Genomic DNA, 24,594 nt, shown 5'->3' with positions numbered 1-24,594 from the left:
TGGTTTGACCCAGCCGGGGTTCGAACCCACGACCTCCCGCACTCGAGGCGAACACGAGACCACCGAGGCGGTGAAAAATCCTGTCAAACGGACATGTACACCTTACATCCTGTCTGATGGACATGTGGACCTTGCAAAGGATCCTGTATACCAAATATTATTATCCTATTACTCGCAATAAATGAGAAATTTGCATGGAATTATTTTTCAAGCAGTCGCTGTACCATGAAAATGAGATCAAGGTGAGACAAAAACTATATTTTAACAGTATACAGTATTAAAATCCCAATAATTCAAATAAGGATAAGGATGCAGTTTTTGTTGTGTACACATTTAATATGTTGACATTTTTTTATCATTATAATTATTTATGTTCATATCTGTACACACATGCCACGGTATTGTTCCCATCATTGGAATGTCAATTACATATATCACAATATAGCTTTCTGATCAATCTTGTATAACATTATAATTATAATTCCTCCATATCATATATACTGGTCAGTCATCTCAGCAATATTTTGTCAGCCCTGGTCTGTTTCTACATCGTATCTGATGCCTCTCCCCTAGAATTTCAAGATAAAAAAGTTTTACCAAGTCAATCATTATGACTATTTGCCTGCTCCAAGAATAATACTAAGTCTGAATAAACATATTCGCCCGAACAAAGTTAGGGCTAAAATAATCAAATCATTTGGTTGTAATCTAATATTTGATATACATGTAATCTGAAATGAAATTCTGTATTCGATATTAAAATATGTTTAACTACTCTGTTCACAGTTTAGTATATTGTGAAAATTTTTAATGACACTTTTTTTTTCGATGTGCCTTAATGTGATTGGGGACATAGACTCAATGGGACAGCCATATCGGCCAAAAACAATAAATCCAAAAAAGAGTAAACATATTGAATAAACATCTCATGCCAAGCTTATTGTTACATAGATTTGACCAAAGGCCTGCTACCAACAATAAAATGTTCATTTGAAAAACCAAAGATCTGCTTCCTTAAATAAAAAAAAATAACTTTAAAACCGGAGTCAAATACTGGCAAAATTCCTAACTTGGATTATGCACATGTGGCGGGGTACATTATGTGAGTTCTCAACTTTTTTATTTCATCAGTGGAATAATTCTCATCTCTGTAACATTGTAATAGTGTTTACTTTATATACTCTCATATTTTCGTGTTTACCTCATATACTTACAGAAGCTATTTCCGTTTGATTAACAGTGACCAATATATATGTAAAGAGTCGACGGAAATCCAGTATCAGTCTATCGTATTTCAGTGTATTTATTCCATCTCTCTTGAAAGTCACTTTCCCAGACTTTAATATATCAAACCTGTATATACAAATTAGAGGATATCAACAATATAATGAATTAATGGATAATCGTATACATATAGAGGGTTTCATACATAAACAACTGATAGTTCTTCTTAACAAATTTTTGTACAAATATACTATCAAAATACTATACATATGATATATATGCATTCATTCTTTACAGACATCATTTCCCGAAAACTCGATTTCACATATATAGAACATCTATTGATGAGATAAGTTGATAACCCGTAGTACAATTTGGTGACATTAGTCATTCACCACACATAATATACTTTAAGACAAGAAGGAGTTAATAAGGTATGATAATTCGAAAAGAAGAGGGTGTGCTCGTATCCATTTGTCTCAGTGCAATTTAAGTTATATCTATAAAATGGCTATATTTCTCTTTGTGTTACAGTTTATGCATTGTTTTATCTTATAACTGTGTACATGTCCCCGTTTCCATTCTCAATTCTATTACAAAACGAAGTTCATCTGTTTCTTTTCTACTTTCTGCTTTGACTTATCATAGACTGCTGAATATCAACAATAATCAGTTAAAAACTTATCTGAAGGTACTGTAAAGCTTGTAATGGAATTTGGGTTTTTTTATACGAAGGTGTAAAAAACCAGTATTTACCTGGCTAAATTCTCTTCTTGTTTGGCATGCGGCAACATTATATATCTAGCAATATCCGAAGGATATCTTGTTGTGGTCAAGTTCATTGCGTTAATTCTGAAAAAATAGAAATGATAAGATAGTGAAGTGTCTGGTTAGTCGATGCTATGCTACATCATATCGATATTACTTTGTTGTGTCTAGTGATCAATCTAATAAAGATATAATTATACTCATATGAGTATACGTACGATCACGCGAGTTAATATAGGTCTGAATTTTAATCAGATTGGTCTTTTGATAAACCATATAACAACTACTTCCTTTTTGCCAGGGCTTTATTCTGATATTATTTGGAGAAGTTTTCTTTTGGAATACCAAATTAATCGTTTGGATGTTCAATCTTTGTATCTAACTGTCAAGGGCTTTGTGAAGGTTGTCGTGCTTGAATTGTATAACGCATCACAATACAGGTGTAGAAGAAACCTAAATAAAATATTGGAGATGCATGATACAGAAAAACAGATTGTTTCTGGATTATTAAAAACGGAGTGTCTTACCTATTAAACATGTCATCATCTTCTCCTCCCCAACCAAAATATCTGTTAGAGTAACCATTGACTTTGAAAAAGTCTTCTTTCGATATAGCGGATACACCTCCAAAGATCTTATCATACGGGAGTCTAAAAATAAGAGGAAATAAATGCTTTTAAAAATCAAAGACAATATACCAAAGAGCTAATTCTTTAATTTTTACCCTCAAGGAACCTAAAATACCTTTTTAACACTCTATACATGATTCTATATAAACAGAGTCCTCTATATATCATACCAATATATTTTATTGTTACTTGAATATTACGGAGACGATGCGAGTGAACGAAACTTTGGTTTTTATTTGTTTTTCATCAAATCAATTCGAAATGACTGAACAACGAATGAAAATATAATACTGAATCCATTTCAGCAGTAAAAACAAGGAAACAGTAATATTGGTGCCAGAAAATCTAAAGCAGTATAGAAATATTTATTTTGATTTTAAAAGATTTAAAAAAAACATAACGCAACGGTTGGTAATCTTTTCGCTTCAGATTGTAAAAGGCAGACTCTGCTACTACTTGTTGTGGTTATAAAAATATCTAATTATAAGCAATGGCTAAATAACGGCGGTAGATTTTTTTACGTCCGAACTAAATAGGTATAACCAGATATCAGGAGACATATCACTGTACCGGAAAAAAATCTTCTGACTATCCATACTCTAGTTAGTAAACAAGGGATTGTATATATATATCAGAGTTGATGAATTCACCAAAAACAAGTTAAGACAAGCATAGTCGTGTAAAGTACGTAGCATGAAAATAGAAAGTTGAAAATTCAGACCAAACAGTGAAAAAAATATCAAAATCCTGTCCAAAGCCTTGGGCCAAGGGACTGTGAATGAAATTAGTTGGCTTCACGATCTGATCAACATTGATAGTAAAAAAAAAGTATCCGATAAAAAACGTTGAATGTAAATGATATGAAACTCCGAAGTCTTATATTATAGGACTAGACCTTTTGTTGCGATATATCTAATGAAAACAGTGTATTATATTTTCCCCGGTCCATAATTTCTGATTTTTAAATTGATAGACTTACTTGTACTTTAGTCGATTCACGGCTACAGACATATGTCTAGGATTATCTGGACAACTGTAGAAATTATTATCATTTTCTGGCAATAAATCCACGTCATGGAATATAAAGCATTGATAGTCGTATATTCTTAAAGATTCTAAAACGCCAACATTCAGCAGCAAAGCTCTGTTAAATTGAACTTTTAAATCCTGAAATGAAACGAACGGTTACCTATTGAAAGAATACATTAAATGTATTTCTATACATATACTTCATATCTAGTCTTTAAAATATATATGAGAAAACTTTAGAACTAAAATAAATGTGGAATGTGCCCACGGGACACAGATGATGCCCCCGCTTGCATATCATATAAAGTTATAAAAGGACATAACTGAAGAACGGTAAAAGTGACGCTACCCAAATTTGAACTTGATCTGCGTTTTGTGGTAATAAGAATTGTGTATAAGTCTTATAAAATTTGGTTGAGGCCAACTTAAGTTACAGAACGGAAACGAAAAATTCAGCAATTTTTCCATTTGTAAACAGGCATAACTCTAGAACGGTTAATATGACGCCACCAAAATTCAAACTTGATCTGTATTTTGTGATAATAAGAATTGTGTATAAGTTTCATAAAATTTGGTTGAGGCAAACTTAAGTTAGAGAACGGAAACGAAAAATTCGACAATTTTTCCCTTTGTAAACAGGCATAACTCTAGAACGGTTAAAGTGGCACCACCAAAATTCAAACTTGATCTGTATTTTGTGGTAATAAGCATTGTGTATAAGTTTCAAAGCATTTGGTTGAGGCAAACTAAAGTTAGAGAACGGAAACGAAAAATTCAGCAATTATTCCATTTGTAAAGGGGCATAACTCTAGAACGGTTAAAGTGACGCCACCAAAATTCTAACTTGATCTGTGTTTTGTGGTAATAAGCATTGTGTATAAGTTTCATAACATTTGGTTTAGGCAAACTAAAGAAAGAGAACGGAAACCAACTTTTGGACGTACGGACGGACGTACAGACGGACAAGGGTAAAACTTAATGCCCCCTCCGCTACGGCGGGGACATAAAAAATCCTTAAAACCTGAAAAGACATGACTTCACACTATGAAACATCTTCCCCTAAAAAATATTTTGAAAAAATAAAGAAAATTGGTTAACTGCATTTTTTTACTATGTTGATCTATCTCTTACTTACTAGATCTACAACATATATTCCATAATCTATCTGTTGTCTCTGCAATATAGGATGTACATTATTTAGAAAAATCTTCAGGTGTATTTCACGATCTCTAAATGGTACTATGATGGCCACTCTATGACGTGATGTGCAGTTACGTGGTTTATATCGCCCTCCATAACGCAGGTTCAAGAATTTAGACTCGAGCTCAGCCCAAGTTAAAACTTCGGTGCTAGGTTTGATATAACCATCTGAAAATATAGAAAGTTCTCAGTTTCATTGTTTCTGTCAATTCTCGTTCGTCCGTTTTTATGATACAATAAAATGCTCCGCAGGGCGCAGCTTGATACGACCGCAGAGGTCGAACCCTGAACAGTTGGGGCAAGTATGGACACAACATTCAAGCTTGATACAGCTCTGAATTTGGATTGTGATTAAATATTTGACACAGCATAGGTTTCTGACACAGAATGAATGTGGTCTAAGAACTTAAAAATTTTAAATTGAACATTCACCTATTATGGTCCAATATCCAAAATCTAAATACATGGTTAGATTCAGCATATCAAAGAACCCCAAGAATTCAATTTTTGATGAAATCAAACAAAGTTTAATTTTGGACCCTTTTGACCTCAATGTGGACAAAGTTGATAACGGGGCCCAAAAATCAAAAATCTAAATACATGGTTAGATTCAGCATATCAAAGAACCCCATATATTCAATTTTTGTTGAAATCAAACAAAGTTTAATTTTGGACCCCGATTTGGACCAAGTTGAAAACTGGGCCCATAATCAAAAATCTAAATACATGTTTAGATTCAGAATATCAAAGAACCCTAAAAATTCAATTTTTGTTAAAATCAAACTAAGTTTAATTTTGGACCCTTTGGACCTTAATGTAGACCAATTTGAAAACGGAACCAAAAATTAAGAATCTAAATACACGGTTAGATTTGGCATATCAAAGAACCCCAATAATTCAATTTTTGACGAAATCAAACAAAGTTAAATTTTGGACCCTTTGGACCTCAATGTGGACCAATTTAAAAACGGGGCCCAAAATCCAAAAACTTAATACACGGTTAGATTCAGCATATTAAAGAACCCCAAGAATTCAAGAATAAAACCCCATTGAAATTGATCAAGTTAAAAGCAATTTATACGAAGTATCTTCTTTTGCACAATACTGTGCAATTGAATATTTCTTGCTATTGCGCAATACTGTACAATTGACAATTTCTTGCTATTGTGCAATATTGTGCTATTGGATATTTCTTGCTATTGCGCAATACTGTGCAATTGAAGATTTCTTGCTATTGCGCAATACTGTGCAATTGAAGATTTCTAGCTATTGTGCAATACTGTGCAATTGAAAATTTCTTGCTATTGCACAATACTTATTATATAATAACTTACACATCCTGTTTGGTGTGTATCTCCTACCATATCATTATTATTTGCTTTTAAATATAAATCAGTAATAACCAACTTAAAATGGAAAATTTTAAAAGAAAAAAAAAAGGAAAAAACAGAAAAAAAAAGAAAAAAAAAAATCCCCCCCCCCAAATTTTTTGAACCCCCTTATGATTTCATCACCCCCAAACTCAATCCCAGCCTTCCCTTTGTGGTATGGTTCCTTGCAGTACAATTTCAGAGAGATCCATACACTTGAACACAAGTTATTGTCTGGAAACTAGAAAAATGCTTATTTTTGGCCCCTTTTTGGCCCCCAATTCCTAAACGTTTCGGGCAATTACCCCCAAACTCAATTCCAGCTTTCCCTTTGTGATATGGAACCTTGTAGTACAATTTCAGAAATATCCAAACACTTACACACAAGTTATTGTCATGAAACTAGGAAAATGCTTGTTTTTTGCCCCTTTTTTGGCCCCTAATTCCTAAAATTTTGAGACAATTACCCCCATAATCAATCCCAGCATTCCTTTTGTGATATGGAACCTTGTGGTACAATGTCAGAGATATCCATACACTAACACACAAGTTATGTCTGGAAGTTACAAAAATGCTTATTTTTGGCCCCTTTTTGGCCCCTAATTCCTTTACTGTTGGTACCATAACCCCCAAAATCAATCCCAACCTTCCTTTTGTGGTATTGAACCTTGTGGTCAAATTTCATAGAGATCCATTCACTTAAACTAAAGTTAGAGTGCGAAAACCAATGTGTCTTCGGACGACGCCGGACGACGCCAGACGACGACGACGACGACGACGACGACGCCAACGTCATACCAATATACGACCAAAAAATTTTTAATTTTTGCGGTCGTATAAAAACCAATGCTTTCATTTTTATCCATTTTAGCTTTTCAAATTGAAAAATGAACAGCGATCAATTTCATATTTTGATCTTTTTTTTTAATAAAAAAAAACAAAAAAAAAACACATTAGTGACATAACCCAGACACAAACACACACACAAATATATACATTATAAAATTGAGTATAGAAATGGGGAATGTGTCAAAGAGACAACAACCCGACCAAAGATACATTGTATATATGAGGATAGGAATGCCCTTTACCGTCAGGCGTCAAACGGTCATTTTCGGCTACCGTTAACGTCAAATTGGTTAAAATTTTTATCGTGATTTGTCAAAATATTCCGATTGTGATTCGTCACAGGTCTCAAATAATTATCCGTTACCGTTATTTTTGAAAACTATTATGACTATGGTTTTTGGAAGTGATACGTTGTTTTTTTTCACTTTTTACAAAAAATAATAAAACATAGTTTGTTTTCTATTTGGTTTTTGTGTGTGTATTCTATGATTCCGTCTCTGTATATCGTGTTTCTTTATTAGTTTTTCATACTTACAAAGGTCAGGGGGTATAGTTGGACATAATGGTAGGAGAGGTTCTTTCTTTCTCCAGTTCCAAAAAAAAATTCTGTAGAAAGAGGAATTATTTTTACTTTCGGTTACACAGATTTCGCCTTCGCATCTTGTATGGCCATACAGAATTAAGAGCAAGAACTGGACAATCAGACACACAAGTCCTACAATTGATATACAACGTGGATTACATAAATCTCTGAACTTTCGAAATAGCTGCCGCAGATTTTGCTTTGCATTTAAACCATGCTTCAGAAAACTTGTTGTCATTGTTTACGTTCAATTTGTTGGTCCATGGTTGTCGCCGCAATAATCTGTGAACAAAAAAAGAACGATAATTATTTGAAAAAACAAACCTGTTGTGTTCGCAGTTCAACCGTTAAAGTACTATGATGTAGCCCGGCGACCAGGGTGAGCATTTTCAAATATAAGTTTAATATCTATTATAGCCCAATTATAGACAATAGTTGAATTTTCCAAAATTTGTACACCTAGGGTTAGATTGGTACAAGCAAAAGTGGCACCAATAACAAAAACAGACTGATATGTTGGTTTAAACAACTTTTTTTTAAATGTAATAAAAATGCATAAATAGGAACGCAAATCAGCTCGGAACATAAAAACTATTATATAATGAAAGCATTTTGGATTGCTAGAACCACATTTTCAATTTTGGAATTTTGAGATTTTAAGTGATACAAGATAAGAAATGTACCTTCAGTTTACACATCGCCCCAAACATGCCAAAAGCCTTACTGAAATACATAATTTAGTCCTCAAGCGTCTTTTATCAGAGTATGAATAGAAGAATAGGATATTTGTTTTATTCCATGTAAGGACCTCGAAGGGCATAAACATTTGACATGACCATGACAGTATAATTAAAGATTAAAACAAATAACATTCAATAAAATCAAGGGATATAAAACAAAGGTGGATCCAGGAAAAAAATATTATATGGGGAAGGGGGGGGGGGATGGCGTTATTCCAGAAAATGTCATCGACATTTTTTTACCATTTCCGATAAAAAAAAATCAAATAAATCGTGAGAACATGAGATTTTTTTTTGCCATCGAAGTAGGGAGTACGCTTTCTTCGCACTATTCTGGATTCGCCACTGTATAACCTTCTTAACTTTATATTTCAGCAGCTTTAGCTATGCGTATGTACGTTTTTTTCAGGATTCTGATACTTCAATTTTTTTTTAAATAACAGGTCAAAACATGCCTCGTATAGTCCAACAAAAAAGTGCTAACCAAACCTTTAAAAAAAAGCTGCATCATACGACTTTTAGACAACCAGTCTAAAAAAAATCGTAAGGGTTCCGCGGAACCCAGTGTCTCGCCTACTTTTGCTGTTAGTCGTAGGCTCAACAAAAATGGGGAAATAATTGTTAAAAATTTTCCTCTAGATACTATCTTTTGAATGAATGAAGCTTCTGTTCAAGTTTGGTAAGAATCAAGGATGTTTATGAATCTAATTAATGTTTTAAAAACTTTAACTGCAGACTGTATGTAATGTTAACTGGAAGAAAAACTAAGTCCATTTATAAGTAATATACGGAAAAACAGGAAATGTTTTTTTTACAAAATTTCCTTCTAGATACTAGCTTTTGATCATAAACAAGCTTCTGTCCAAGTTTGGTACAAATCAAGGATAGTTTAAGAAAGTTATTAACATTTTGAAAACTTTACCCACAGAGTGAATGTAATGTTAACTGGCAGAAAAACTAAGTCCATTTATAAGTAAAATACGGATAAACAGGATTTTTTTTTAACAAAATTTACTTTTGAATTCTATCTTATGATCATAAACAAGCTTCTGTCCATGTATGATACAAATCCAGGATAGTGTAAGAAAATTATTAAAATTTGAAAAACTTTAACCACAGAGTGAATGTAATGTTAACTGGCAGAAAAAGTCCATTTATAAGTAAAATACGGATAAACAGGATTTTTTGTTTTTTTAAATTTACTTTTGAATACTATCTTATGATCATAAACAAGCTTCTGTCCAAGTATGGTACAAATCCAGGATAGTTCAAGAAATTTATTAAAATTTGAAAAACTTTAACCACAGAGTGAATTATAATGTTAACTGGCAGAAAAACTAAGTCCATTTATAAGTGAAATACGAATAAACAGGATTTTTTTTAACAAAATTTACTTTTGAATACTATCTTATGATTATAAACAAGCTTCTGTCCAAGTATGGTACAAATCCAGGATAGTTGAAGAAAGTTATTAAAATTTGAAAAACTTTAACCACAGAAGGAATGTAATGTTAACTGGCAGAAAAACTAAGTCCATTTATGAGTAAAATACGGATAAACAGGATTTTTTTTTTACCAAATTTACTTCTGGATACTATCTTATGATCATAAACAAGCTTCTGTCCAAGTTTTGTAGAAATCCAGGAAAGTTTAAGAAAGTTATTAAAATTTGAAAAACTTAAACCACAGAGTGAATATTTGTGGACGTCGTCGTCGTCAGCGGCGGCGTCCACAAATATTCACTCTGTGGTTAAAGTTTCCGACGACGACGGAATGTAGGATCGCTGTCTCGCTTTTGCGACAAAAGTCGCAGGCTCGACAATGAAAGTAAAATAATTTTCCTAAGAGTATAACTATAATAATATATATACCACACATTGTACAACATTTTTTGTTTAACAACAGTTATCATATTGTTCAAATGGAGAGATATTATCTAATTTAATAATGAAGGTATTTGCTGTTTTATCATGTAAAATATAACATAAAAGTCCAAGTCTTTTGGAATCCATAAGTTTCCACGCCAATAGAGGCATCTAATGTGTACGAGCTGCAATGGAGTTAATTTTGTTGCTTGTAAATGCCCCCATGTGAAGCCTTTTAAAACTGAATAATCTACATACTATATAGTAACAAATCTGATTTGATTTGAATCGATTATAAGTGAATTGTAGTTGATATTTATTTGTATTACACGTAAAAGTTAATTAAATTTGTCACAAACTAGGAATTTGACTTAACTTAATCAAAATGTTTCTTACCGTATGTCCTTAAAACATAATCTGAAATAATCTGAAATAATATATAAACTGATGATATCTCATCAATTTACAATACAGGTGAACATCAAACAAAAAACACACAGGTACAGGATACATCAACGTGTCAAATAATGTGCACAGTTTTCTTTTGTTTTAACATTTATATGCATGTAAACACACTTAATACATAAAATGAGAGTACAAATCCTGAAAATTATAACTAGACCAGGATCATAGTTCACTGGTCGACAGCAGACGCGTAGCAAAGATTGGAATGAGTTCCTATGGTTATGTTATTGTTCTCATCTCCACGATTGCGTCCACCCATGGAAATATTATATCGAATGTTTAGTGGACTTTAGTCAATATATTAATTCCATAATCATCCTAGAGGCTGTAAAAGGACAACAAACCTGTGGGCAATAGTGTTAGTGTTAAAACAATTAGGCCTTACGATCATAAAGTCATGAAGGCAAAAGTTAAAATTGTCAAAACCAATCTTGACCTCCATTCGATCAAAAGAAACAGCATATTGAAATCTGAAAAAAATAGCTCATCGAGGATACCACGCTTATGATTTTGTACACCAGACACACGTTCCGCCTACAAAATACTCATTCGATAAGTGTTCTCAGAAGACCGCATGGAAATGGCATTCATAGTCAATGGCATTTTCCAATCAATCAAGGACCGGTACTCCTGAACGGCAAACGCGAAAATCGTCAATCATGTGAATATCGAACTATTATACCCTAATTTTGTCACAAGTAAACCAACGTATCAGAATTCAAATTGCATTGCATGAACATTTCTAAACTTGTTGCGTGGAAACGAAATAAAGTGCCATTTTACCACTCAATCAAATACCATAACTCAGCCAGAAAATCCGATAAACAAAAATGAGCCTCCTCATGAGGTTTTTGATTATGTGATTATACTTGGCCGTTTTAATAGTGATTATTTGAATACCAGACCAAATATTTCATGATTATTTGATTATTTGATAATCTAGGACTGTATTTTTTATTGTTTGATTGTCTTGTTTAAGAAAATAATTAATGATTATGTGATTATATTGGCAAAACAATTGTGATTATGTGGTTACTTGGACACCCCCATGAGGGGCCTCCAAAATTACTGAAAATCAATTATATATGTACATAAAGGACGCTTGTCTTGTGTTTTTGTTTTATTTGTTCTTGTACACGTTTTAATGCCGAACTGGCTTAGGAAAATTATATTTCCATGAACTATAAAATTGAGAATGGAAATGGGGAATATGTCAAAGAGACAACAACCCGACCAAAGAGCAGACAACAGCTGAAGTCCACCAATGGGTCTTCAATGCAGCGAGAAAATCCCGCACCCGGAGGTGGTCCTCAGCTGGCACCTAAATAAAATTGTGTGTTAGTTCAGTGAAAATGGACGTCACACTAAACTCCAAAACATATAAATGAACTAAAATTAAAAAACATACTAGACTAACAAAGGCAAGAGGCTCCTGACTTGGGACAGGCGCAAAAATGCGGCGGGGTTAAACATTTTTTGTGATATCTCAACCCTCCCCTATATCTCTAGCCAATGTAGAATAAAAAAACACATAGCAATACGCACAGTAAAACTAAGTTTAAAAGAAGTCCGAGTCCGATGTCACAATAGGTAACAAAAGAAACTAAGCAAAATGACAATGATACATAAATGAACAAAGGACTACTAGCAGTTACTGACATGCCAGCTCCAGACCTCAATTAAACTGATTGAAAGATTATGTCTTCATCATATGAAAATCAAGTACAATCCCTCCCGTTAGGGGTTTAGTATCATACCATCATAAAATATATGAGGAGAACATAACCCGTATCATGCCAACAACTGGTTTTAGAATAAATGTGTTTATTTCCGATGCAAAGACCCTATGAGTGAATCAATATTAATACCAAAATATGCAATCCTCAATGACTTGACTATATCCTTTCCGAATAAGTCTGTTTAAAGGTTTGGTTATTTTTTTAGGTGAACGCCGACGTTTTTGTGCTTTGTAAAGAATATTACCATAAAATATTGGATGTGAAATACCTGAACGTATAAGATGTCTGCATGTTGATTTATATTTACGAATGATGTCCTTGTACTGATGATAAAATTTAGTAAATGTTTTGACTAGTTTGTGATATCGAAAACCCTGGTGTAATAATTTTTCAGTAATACAGAGATTTCTTTCGTTGAAATCAAATACGTTGTTACATACACGAGCGAATCTAACAAGTTGAGATATATAAACACCATAAGATGGCGACAAGGGAACGTCACCATCTAAAAATGGATAATTAACCATAGGAAATGAAAAATCATCTCTTTTATCATAAATTTTGGTATTAAGCCTCCCGTTAAAGATAAAGATATCAAGATCCAGGAAAGGGCAGTGTTCATTGTTAGTATTAGCTTTATTTAAAGTCAGTTCGGCAGGATAAATCTCTTTAGTGTACATACTGAAGTCTTCATTATTGAGAGCCAATATATCATCTAAATATCTAAAAGTGTTATTAAATTTTTGAATCAGATGTTGTTTCGATGGGTCTTTGCTGATAATATTCATAAATTGTAACTCATAACAATACAGAAACAGGTCCGCAATAAGTGGTGCACAGTTAGTCCCCATGGGAATTCCGATAACCTGACGATATACGGAATCTCCATAGCGAACACAAATGTTATCTAGTAGAAATTCAAGGGCAGTTATAGTATCAAAGCAGGTCCAATTGACATAGTTCTTTTGTTTGTTGTTACTAAAAAATGACCTAAAAGAGTTTGAACATATATATTCGCATTCCGACTTTTTAAATGCCCATTTAATCAGGTGTGTGAATTTTTTCTTAATAAGATTACGAAGCAACGTGGTATATAGGGTAGAAAAATCAAAACTTTGAACAGATTCGAAATCACCAATATAAGCATGCAATTTATCAAGTACTTCCAACGATTTTTGACACTCCAAAAGTAATTAATTCCACTATTTTCAAAGCCCTTATTTGAACAATTTATTACCAGGTTTTTGGTTGTACCAAGTGTACTAGTAACTAGAATAGATAGTTTAGTAGTGGAACAATGGCTTGAAGACGAAATAAATCTATATTTGTATGGAGTTTTATGCAGCTTCGGAAGCCAGTACCTAGTTGGAACTTTCATTGTATTTGGTTCTGCTTGTAAAGTGGTAGCTAAAAGTTTATGTTTGTTACAGATGTCATTTTCAGAAAATGGAGTCAGTTGGAATGTTAGTATATTCGTGATTTCCTTTTGTAGAACATCAATGTAAAATTTACGTCGAACAATAATGATATTGTTAGCAGCCTTATCAGCCAGGACAAAAATATATTCCTTGGCGAGTTCTTTTAGCTTATGTTAGATACGGGAAATTGGGCTATTATGGTTGTTGTTAGGAGTAAAATGATCTTTAAAATGTTGAATACGTATATCAACTATGTTCATTACCGAATTAAAAAAAGAATCTAATGATTTCTTGTCAGCTTTTTCTCGTTTTGTCCATTTAGAGCAGTAAGTACGGAGTGAGTCGTGGATGATGTTACGACTCTCATTCCAATTAATAGTTGACGGGGACGATATTTAGGTCCTTTACTGAGGAATGATTTCAACTCTCGGTCACGAACGATGCTAAGGTCTCCTGTTATAACATGGGAACTGGGACCATAAATGTATTCGGATTTACTGCAATTGCATGGTGTCACTGATATTAACATCTTTACACACTTCGCTGTAATTAAACACATATTTCCGGGTAGATTTTTTGTAAACATAACAAATAAGAGGGAGTTCAGTATTATCAAAATAGCCAGGAATTTGTTCTTTAACAGAATGATCATTAAAAATACCGGCAATATTTACAAAATCAAAACCTTTATTGACATATTTAATTTTAATAAAATGTTTTTTGTGATCTTCAGGGCGATCAATTTTGGGAAACAATTTAGAATAACAATATGCAATTATAATTTGGACGATTTCATACTTAGGACTGCAATATGGAATTGTGTTGCATTCCTCCAAAATTTAATGTAATTTATTAACAGGCAAAGAACAGAGCTTGGTTAATAGATAGTGTCTACCGTTGTTTTTTGAAATAGAAATTAGGTCCGAAATATTTGTATTGTTATTACGAAATTTTCTTTGATTGCGATTTATTCTACGCCCATGAGAACGGTTTTTACGTACTGTTTTAGAAACTATATCCAAAATGTTAACAGAATCTGTTCTAGATATATTACCAATTTCCACGATATTGTCGTTAAGACCGAGAGGATAGACTGTCTAATTTTTTAATCCAATTTAATTCAATTATTTTTCGTGATCGTACAAATTTTGAATGAGATTCTCCAGGCTGCTTATTAACTACTTCTAAAGGTTGAACTGTTAAATATTTAAAAGGATGATTGTGCTTCTTAAGGGGTTGATAAATGATACTTTTGAATTTATTGGGTCTTTTAAAACGATAAAGGTGTTCTTGCTTGCGTTTTGATAAATATCGTCCAGTTTCACCTACGTACTGAATACCACATCCCGGTTTGTTTCATGTGAGTAAATATATAATACTGTTAGTTTTTCAAGTAATATCAGTTTCAAAATTTAGGGAAAATGTGCGACCATTAAACGTGGACCTTACCGTATTGTTGGTGGAAAGACGGGGACATGTAAGTCATTTTTTGGCATGACACTTATAGATAGAAGGGTAACCACGATTTTTGTTATTAAAAATGTTAGCGATTGTAGTATTTTTAGATAATCGATTTTGAAGATTGAGACGTGTAGATACCCTTTGAACGAGTTTAGTATAAAGTATTTTTTCATTTCGAAGTTTCATGATTTGTTTTTTGTTACCTGTTTTTACCAATTGAAAGGAGCAAAGAATGGCGTCCAGAATATGAACCAGCAAACAGGAATATAAAACAGTAAAAATGATAAAACTGTTCGGATAAAGACGTCAAATGCTATCCGTCATTAAGTACCCGACAAAATACGTTAACAACAAAACTTGAGGACAAAAAACAAAAGACAGGGTATATCAGGGTAGCGTCTGACGTCTGACTTAATAATAGAATGGGGCTGAATAGTGAAAACTGTGCTTTGAATGAATATTCCTAAAGTAATGAATATAGAGATGTTCTCGCTCGGACACACACTCCATTAACTAGTATACTATAAGAGCATAAACCTGAAGCAAGGAGAGGCACTCTATTGTCTCCACACGGCACTAAAGACAAACTCTGTAAAAAATAAAATTGAGAATGGAAATGGGGAATATGTCAAAGAGACAACAACCCGACCAAAGAGCAGACAACAGCCGAAGGCCACCAATGGGTCTTCAATGCAGCGAGAAAATGTTTGCTAACCTTGTCTAAATAAGGACCATGATGACGTTTATTATTTTTTTTCAATTACTAATTCCGATTCACAAATGCAGCAGAAGGGACCAGTAGTCACAAACCAGCGAAAATACTTCAGGTAGAAAATCTTGATGGCCTTTTCCTCAGTGGACCAGCAAACAGTAGTGACTTTATTTGCAATGTGAATACGTAAGATATAAGCCACAAAAGAACAATTTTTTTTATTAGATAGTAAGTTTTATGATGATTTCGAAATGTCATTTGGAAGATAATTATCGATGAAATAATCTAATGAGAAATAAAACATACATTTATATGTAATGAAATGATGCGAAATAAAACTACAGGTTTTTCATTACTATTTCTCATCATGACACAAATTTTAACTATATCGTCGTTCCTCTTTTTCATCATCAAACTGAGAGCTCTGCCATGGGTTAAGATCGTGCGTTCTGCCAATAATAAATGTCATAAATATGAATAAAAATAGATGGGAGGTATATATGTCCATGAGAACTGAACAAAAAAAAACGTTGATAGCTACTCATCTTGTACTATTTGCAGATTATGTTATGAAGTAAACGAGTAAATATTAACACAAAAAAGCTCAGTAACTTAATAAAAAATTAAGAGAGGAAGGAATCCAGTCACCGTGTACCTGAGGACATCGTCTTCACGATATTTGTACGAGGTCTGAACAGTAGGGAACTTAGTGCATATCGATAGAAAACGGAAACATGGAGAAATTTTTTTAACACCTCCGTTTTTAAACATGTTTGAAGTAAAAATAATGTATCAATACTTTTATATACATGTTATATACATACAACATCATGACAGTCTAAGAATAGTACGCAAATAATTTCCATTCATAAACATGATAAAGAGTGAAAATTGGTTCGAGTCAAATTATAAATCAACCACGAAAGTATGTTTGTGTCTCTGTTAGTTGTCTTTATATTTCGTGTGCGTATGAATCAACAAAAATAACTGCATATGAATATTTTTGGAAAATAACTCACCATTTGCGCCTTAGTTTAAGTTTTCTCCGTATAATTTGTTGAGAAGTTGATTTACACAGTATTTATAACATGGCTGCTGTTTTGACTGCTGATCAAATTACCACACACACTCTTATCATTAAGTATCACACAAGTATGTAGTAACCCGCAGTGGTGCTACTTCCTTAGTTGTAATCTTAGGCAATCTTTTGTCTCGACGTTTTTTTTACAATCACAATCAAAGTAATCGGATGCAAAAATGTTTTACTAGGAACTTGACTATTTATCAGTATGAATAATACAGTTCTTTACTATCCGACGTTGAAATTGTTAGATTTTATTCTCTCATATCTTATTGCTAGGCATTAGTCGCCAATTCTTTGACCAGTATATCTAGTTGTTATTCAATTAAGGCAAATATTCTTTCATTTTCAATTAAGGTTATGTGGTACGATTGTCAATCATACATCTATCCAACAAAGTCCGAAATGCCGTAGATTTAAGCAACTTATAGATCACCGTGTTCCTTCAATTAACAATGAGCAAAACTTATACCGTAAAGCTGGGAAATAATATATTGGTATACTATTCCCAGCTATAAAAGATCCCGACATGACATGATAGGAAACAATTAAAACGAAAAAACAAAAAGGCCTGGAGTCAGTTTCACAAAAAAACTTACGACTAAGATTGATCGTAAGTATACTGAATTGTTCATGCTTGGTCGTAAGTTTTTTTTGTGAAAACGAATCCAGGTAAAAAAAACCAATACATGCCCGACAGCAACCAACGATAACCACTGAACATCCTTGGCCCTCTGTTATTTATTTTATACATCAATGATTTACCACTGAACATAAAAAATCATTAATAGATTTATATGCAGACGATTCTACTTTACATAGTATAGGTAATAATGTACATGAGTTAAATGCTAACCTTCAAAATGATATTTATATAATTGAAAACTGGTGTTTGGAAAATTGTATGAAACTAAATGCCAAAAAATGTAAATCAATGATTATTGGTCCAAAACAGAGGCTTTATTCAACTGGGAACAGTTTAGCTATCAATATTTCAGTTAAACAATTAGAGACTGTAGATTGTGAAAAACTTGTTGGTTTATATATTGACAATAACTTAAATTGGAATGAGCAAATAGATAAAATGTCATGTACAATATCAAATAGAATCAACTTATTACAAAAGATAAGAAAGTATTAACATATGCATATACGTATTATTTATTTTAATGCTTATATTCTGCCATTGTTTGATTATTGTTGCAATAGATGGGGTAGTTTTAATGAAAGTGGAATAAATAAACTTAATAAGTTATTAAAGAAAACTGCTAGGGTTATAGTAGAAGCTGACACAATGACATCCTCCAGTGTATTGTTTAATGGTTCAAATTGGTTAAATGTGGAAAAGCGAATTCAATATCAAAAGGCAATACTTGTATTTAAATCATTAAAATATATGGTTCCTATCTATTTACGAGAAAAACAATCATTTTACTGATAATCAAAATTATAATTTACGTTGATGAAAAACTATTAAAACTTCCAAAGCAAAAAACAAATTTTTTGAAGAAAACTTTTATATATTCTGGTTCTCATATATGGAACAGTTTACCAAATGAAAAAAAGATGAGTAATACACTTTTATCTTTTAAAACAAAATGTTACAAATTTTTCATGAATAGCGCAAATTAATATGCTTTTTCATTAATATATATATATATATAATTGTATATTGTGTATATATCATTATAATATTGTATGTATTTTATAAATATGTTATTATTATTTTGAGGACTCTCAGAAAGATTAGTTTAAACTAATGGGATTATCCTCTTGAAATAAAGATTATTTATTTATTTATTTATTTATTTATTTATTTATTTATTTATTTATTATTTATTTATTTTTTTATTTATTTATTTATTTATTTATTTATTTATTTATTATTTATTTATTTATTTATTTATTTATTTATTTATTTATTTATTTATTTATTTATTTATTTATTTATTTATTTATTTATTTATTTATTTATTTATTTATTTATTTATTTATTTATTTAACATAGTCCCTTGACTCAAGTTGAGATCGGCACATATAGAATTAGGCGGGGTTAAATATATTTGTGAGCTCAAGTTTATTGCTCATACACCCAGTATATTTCTGTTCCTTGAATAAACACATCAGACAAAAAACAAAAGTCAACACCAAAAGTCTCCGTACTGATATGTTTATATGTTAACACTTTTCCACAATTGAAAAACTTAGCGGTTTAGCACATATTTGTCTTTATGATGTGCTTATAAAAATAAGGAGATGTGGTATCCTTTGTTAATTTATGTTATCATTGTCATTTTGCTTAGTTTCTTCTGTTACCTATTCTAACATCGCCGGGACTCGGACTTCCTATACACTGAGTTTTACTGTGCGTATTGCTATGTGTTTGTTTATTTTACATTGGCTAGAGGTATAGGGGGAGTGTTGAGATCTCACAAATAAAATTGAGAATGGAAATGGGGAATGGGGAATGTGTCAAAGAGACAACAACCCGACCAAAGAGCAGAAAACAGCCGAAGGGCACCAATGGGTCTTCAACACAGCGAGAAAATCCCACACCCGGAGGCGGTCTTCAGCTGGCCCCTAAACAAAAATGTGTACTAGTTCAATGAAAATGGACGTCACACTAGACTCCAAAACATATTTTTTTATAAATGAACTAAAATTAAAAAACATGTCATACAAGACCAACAAAGGCCAGAGGCTCCTGACTTGGGACAGACGCAAAAATGCGGCGGGGTTAAACATTTTAGTTTAGGGGCCAGCTGAAGCCTGCCTCCGGGTGCGGGATTTTCTCGTTGTGTTGAAGATCCATTAGTGGCCATTGGTGGCCTTGGGCCAATTTCCCCTCTTTGGTCGGGTTGTTGTCTCTTTGACACATTCCCCGTTTCCATTTTCAATTTTATGATTGCTAATGAGACAACTATCCACCAAGTTCAAATGAAGTGGATGTAAGCAATGCGGGCTTAAACGAGTGAGAAAACCCATATCATATAGTCGGATATAAAAGGCCCCGCCAAAAAAATATGAAATAATTCTGATCAAGTGAGAAAACTAACGGCCTAATTTATAACAAAACAATTTTCGAAAAACAAATATGACAGACATGAACCAACGACAACCACTGAACTACAGGCTCCTGACTTGGGATAGGCACATATAAAGAATGTGGTGGGGTTAAACATGTTTGTGAGCGCCAACCTAACATGGGTCAGTGGTGTTACAGCACAACATAAGAACAAACTATAAAAATCAGTTGAAAAGGGCTTAACTCTTCAGATCGATACAAAGCAGAAAAACATCTAACAAAAACACAGACCGGACTTGGAAGGGTATTGTTTGGTTAGATGTATCAGAGACGTTTTTCCCTAGCTGCTATTATTTTTAAATTGGAAAGTTTTATCAGACTTTATTAAAACCTAGCTGGGACGCAATATACTGTTATATTATTAGTTATTTTCCTACCAGATAAAACTTTATTAAACATACTTTAAGTGGTGTATTTTTTTCGCAGTTCACGCCTCTACTAATTCTCGACTCGGGATGGGAAGATGGAACTATAAATGACTCTGCTCCTCCACTTTCAAGCAAGAACAACTCGGACAATTATTCAACTAAAAAAAATAATTTTGACTCTTAAAACTATGATTACTGGTTTTTGTTTTTTTCTTTTTCATATACAGTCAAGGATTTGTCTCACTATACAAACCCTTGATATACATGGAACAGTTTTTTGTCAACACTAACAAAAATTGCACTCCCGCTTTTCTTTCAGTCAGTACAACGACTAAAAAGTACATTTATCTCACCTTAATTTACAGAATCTTTAGAGCTAAGCGAAAATTGCGAATGGTTTTTGGCAGCTTAAAATGGTTGTTTAAAAAATGTAGGTTCGGCCCGGGTTTACAGCCTTGGCTCGGGACACACCACATTATTACAGCCTTTTCCAACATTTCCAATATGGACGACAAAGCGGCAATCGGGATACATTCAATGGAACAAAATAGGTTTCCTTTATTATTTATTTACATTAAAACAATGACATTCGCATAAAACACCCATTCTTCAAAATGCTGTGTGTATGAAGCGTCACTTTGTTATATACCTGCTGTATACAGTGCATATATATAACTATTCTTCACCTGCAATTTTTTGCTATATCAATTTCCAGTGATAACATGTACACATGTATCCAAATAAACATTTAGAAGACACTTATGAATGGATTTTAACAAGCCAGGTGTTGAAAGATGCAGAATTGTCCGAAGTATATTTGTGTATAAGGTTACCATTTTACAGGTCAGGAATAACCACCAATTGGTGGATTATACCTCAATTGACGTATAATCCACCAATTGACATATATTGGTATAGACCAATTGACGTATAATGCAAGTTTTTTGTTATAAAATGCTAGTGTGAGATAGGAGCATCATTTTGCAACTTACAACCTATTTTATGACCATTATTGAGTCCTCCGAAAGTTTCAGTTTTGTCAAAGCCTGCTGCATCTCTTGAGAATGCATGTGTACAACAATTCTTTTGTTGAAACATCTGTACTATTGACCATGATTGACTCTTAATAATGAAAGTCAAGTATTAACAAAGAGCTCCATTCACCTGTGGAGTTGTACTCATAATCACATGACTACAGACAGTATTGATGTCCATTGACAGGTGATTAGTGGTAAATTTGCCAATCAAGAATTGACAAGATAACAATAGAAGAAACTGCAAATACAATTATTGATTAAATGCAATATGTTATGTCACTATACTAAACTAGGAATGTTTGACATGTTTTCATACAATAATATGGTTTTAAGAAAACAATGCTCCATTTTGGTTGAATAATTTGCTTTGAAAAACAAAGAATTATACGTCAATTGGTCTATACCATTATATGTCAATTGGTGGATTATACGTCAATTGAGGTATAATCCACCAATTGGTGGTTATTCCTGACCTGTTTTATCTTTAGTTGATTTTGATTTCTGGTGATCATGAGACATGATGATGTGAACATCTTTATGACTTTAATAATTAAATTTGGTTGAAATATTTAGATAAAAAAATAATACTTGTGTCTATATTATCAGAGAATGAAAGCAATTCACAACAAAAATATAACCAAATACACATGCAGTATTTGTGCTTCTATTGGGTACCAAAATGATTAGAATCCAGCCAGAAATGACCTCACAATATTTTGGGAAAAATCATAGTTTTATAGCGGTAGGTCTTTTCACCACCGATCACCACCACCAACCGCCGAACACATTAAAATACCATCTAACACACCTAAATATATTGTTTTCATCTTTATTTATATATTTGTCTTACCTTCTGAACAAGGATGAAAAGTTTATATGTATATATACACAAATTAATAAGAAATGATTACAAGAGAACCAAAAAGAACAGTCTTGCAGGGATGTTGTCAGAACAGTACACTTTCAAGTCTTAACATTTTTTTAAATATAATTATTGTGATAATTTCACATTAATAAAATGTTGACATTGTAACTTATTTGAACAATTTATTTCTAATAATTGAAAAGTAAAGACCATAATTAGATAATATACAATGAAATACAGACAATGTAAATCCGGAAAAAATATTGCTGGATCCGGAAGAGTTTTTTTTTTTAATTTTGATTCTTAACTTTAACATCACTAATGCACATAAAAATGTGGAAAACATGACAATAGGATTACATTTTACGTAATTTAATTGTTTAATTGAGTAGCATTAATGTTTTTCTTAAGGGTTAGTGGTCTTTTTGGGTGTTCGGTGGTGTTCCACGGTGTTCTGTGGTGAAAAGACCGACCCGTATTATATGACATGACATGTCATGTATGAAAATATATAGGGAAAAAAAGATCTTCTCTTCTAAACTACTGTGTCAAATATTACCAATCTTTACCTGGATGTTGGATACATAGTATCAGTCTCAAAATAATCAGTAGTTCAAGGTCTATCTCCTGCATAATTTTCAAAAAAAAAATAAAAAAAACCCAGAATAGATGAATTTTTGGCCAACCAACTATTAATATATAATTTAAAAGCAGAATATGACATTTTATTCAGAATTGGAAAATGAACAATTAATCTTATGAGGATGAAGCCAGTGTTTTTAAGATCCATAGGTATCAGATATTCAATTTTGGAGTTGTTGCCCCTGAAAAGTGATTTTTTTGAAAATTTCACAGTTTTTGAGTACAATCTTGAAAATTATAACAGATATAGATAAATTTTAAACAGTAAAAATTACCAAAACAATAAGGTCTATATATACAAGTCAACATAGCTTAAAATCATCAAATGACCCCTTATAGGAATTATTGGCCTCGTTTCCTTGAAAGACATATTTTACTAATGTTTTATGTTTTCTTGCAGTAACTGTAGATAGGGAGAAATTGCAATAAGCAAATGTGTTCAGCAATATATAAGATCTATAAATTAGTCAACTTGATCATAATTGTCACTTACACAAGATCTACAAATAAGTTAATAAGGCTGAAATTGTCAACTGACTCCTTTTAGGTGTTATTGCCCCTGGATGACAATTTTTACCCATTTTATGAATTTTATGCCCCTGTCTTCACCAGAGGGGGGCTAAAGTGTTACCCTTGTTCCAGGGGTTTCATTATTTTTTTAGACTGGAGGTACCTTTGAGATTATAGGGGGAACCAAACCCAAATGGCAAGGGGTTAAGGGGGGCAAAGCCCCCTGGAAGCTCCTGGATTTTAGGGATTTCAGCCTTAATTTTTTACTTAAAAAAATAGGGTAAAGTTTGTAATATTTGCTTTAAGTTAACATTGAATTGTTTTTTTTCTAGAGTAATCATCTGAAAATACATTGCTTATAATTATTTTGTAATCAGTTATAAAATATGTATGACCATGGAAGTATAAATATAATACTTCCATGGTATGACCTGTAATGCAGGGGTTTCATGTGAAATGTTTTGTTTGTTTTTATACTTTAGTCTTTTATTAAATGTTTTGCATTTGTTCAATTTTGTGAATGAAATTTCATAAGTTACATAGTATATTATTAAAAAAAATTGATAATAAAACTTGTAACTTTTTTTTATTGCTTTGTTATAATCATAACTGTGTCAATTGTTTGTGTAAGTAATTAGTGTCATATATTGTGAATCTGTCAGACTGCCACCTGTAGAGTAATTATTACTTTTTTTTCAAAAATGAAATAAAACAATTAAATATTGTCTTCACTTTAAATTTTCCGTGTTAATTCAGATTGTTTCACGAAGTCTAACACTAAAAATTTCAATCACAACATAGAACACATATCGAGAAAACGAAGATCAGTAACAACGTCCAACCGGAAACGAACTGATTTGATACTATTAACGATTTTCTGAATTTCATAGAATGTTCACCTTTATTAAACCTTTTATTCATAAAATAATCTGTGATACAAGCTGCTTTCCTTTT

The 24,594-nt window shown here is 32.4% G+C and overlaps 2 protein-coding genes across 3 annotated transcripts in view; one reads left to right on the top strand and one right to left on the bottom strand.

The window, feature by feature from the left end:
- Positions 1–301: 301 nt before the first annotated feature.
- Positions 302–17,188, bottom strand: LOC127710248 (beta-1,4-N-acetylgalactosaminyltransferase bre-4-like). Of its 2 annotated transcripts, XM_052216020.1 has the most exons (9): positions 17,072–17,185; positions 10,654–10,684; positions 7,605–7,934; positions 4,786–5,018; positions 3,601–3,788; positions 2,520–2,642; positions 1,981–2,076; positions 1,215–1,353; positions 302–569 (listed from the first exon to the last, which is right to left on the bottom strand). In XM_052216020.1, exons 3-9 carry the CDS (start codon positions 7,888–7,890, stop codon positions 528–530), a joined length of 1,107 nt encoding a protein of 368 aa, XP_052071980.1. In that variant the 5' UTR covers positions 7,891–7,934; positions 10,654–10,684; positions 17,072–17,185; the 3' UTR covers positions 302–527. The 2 variants fall into 2 exon arrangements, with proteins under 2 accessions (XP_052071980.1, XP_052071979.1); XM_052216019.1 differs by lacking the exon at positions 10,654–10,684 and having other exon boundaries at positions 17,072–17,188.
- Positions 17,189–21,077: 3,889 nt separating this feature from the next.
- Positions 21,078–24,594, top strand: part of LOC127709037 (set1/Ash2 histone methyltransferase complex subunit ASH2-like) — an 85,882-nt gene continuing 82,365 nt past the window's right edge. Inside the window, exon 1 of the mRNA XM_052214330.1 lies at positions 21,078–21,137. Coding sequence (XP_052070290.1) covers positions 21,091–21,137 — 47 coding nt within the window. The 5' untranslated portion in view covers positions 21,078–21,090. The remainder of the gene's footprint in view (positions 21,138–24,594) is intronic.

Source organism: Mytilus californianus, unplaced genomic scaffold, assembly GCF_021869535.1.
Source record: "Mytilus californianus isolate M0D057914Y unplaced genomic scaffold, xbMytCali1.0.p SCAF_7, whole genome shotgun sequence".
Taxonomy (NCBI): Eukaryota; Metazoa; Mollusca; class Bivalvia; order Mytilida; family Mytilidae; genus Mytilus; species Mytilus californianus.
This window is presented reverse-complemented; position numbering and strand designations above follow the sequence as displayed.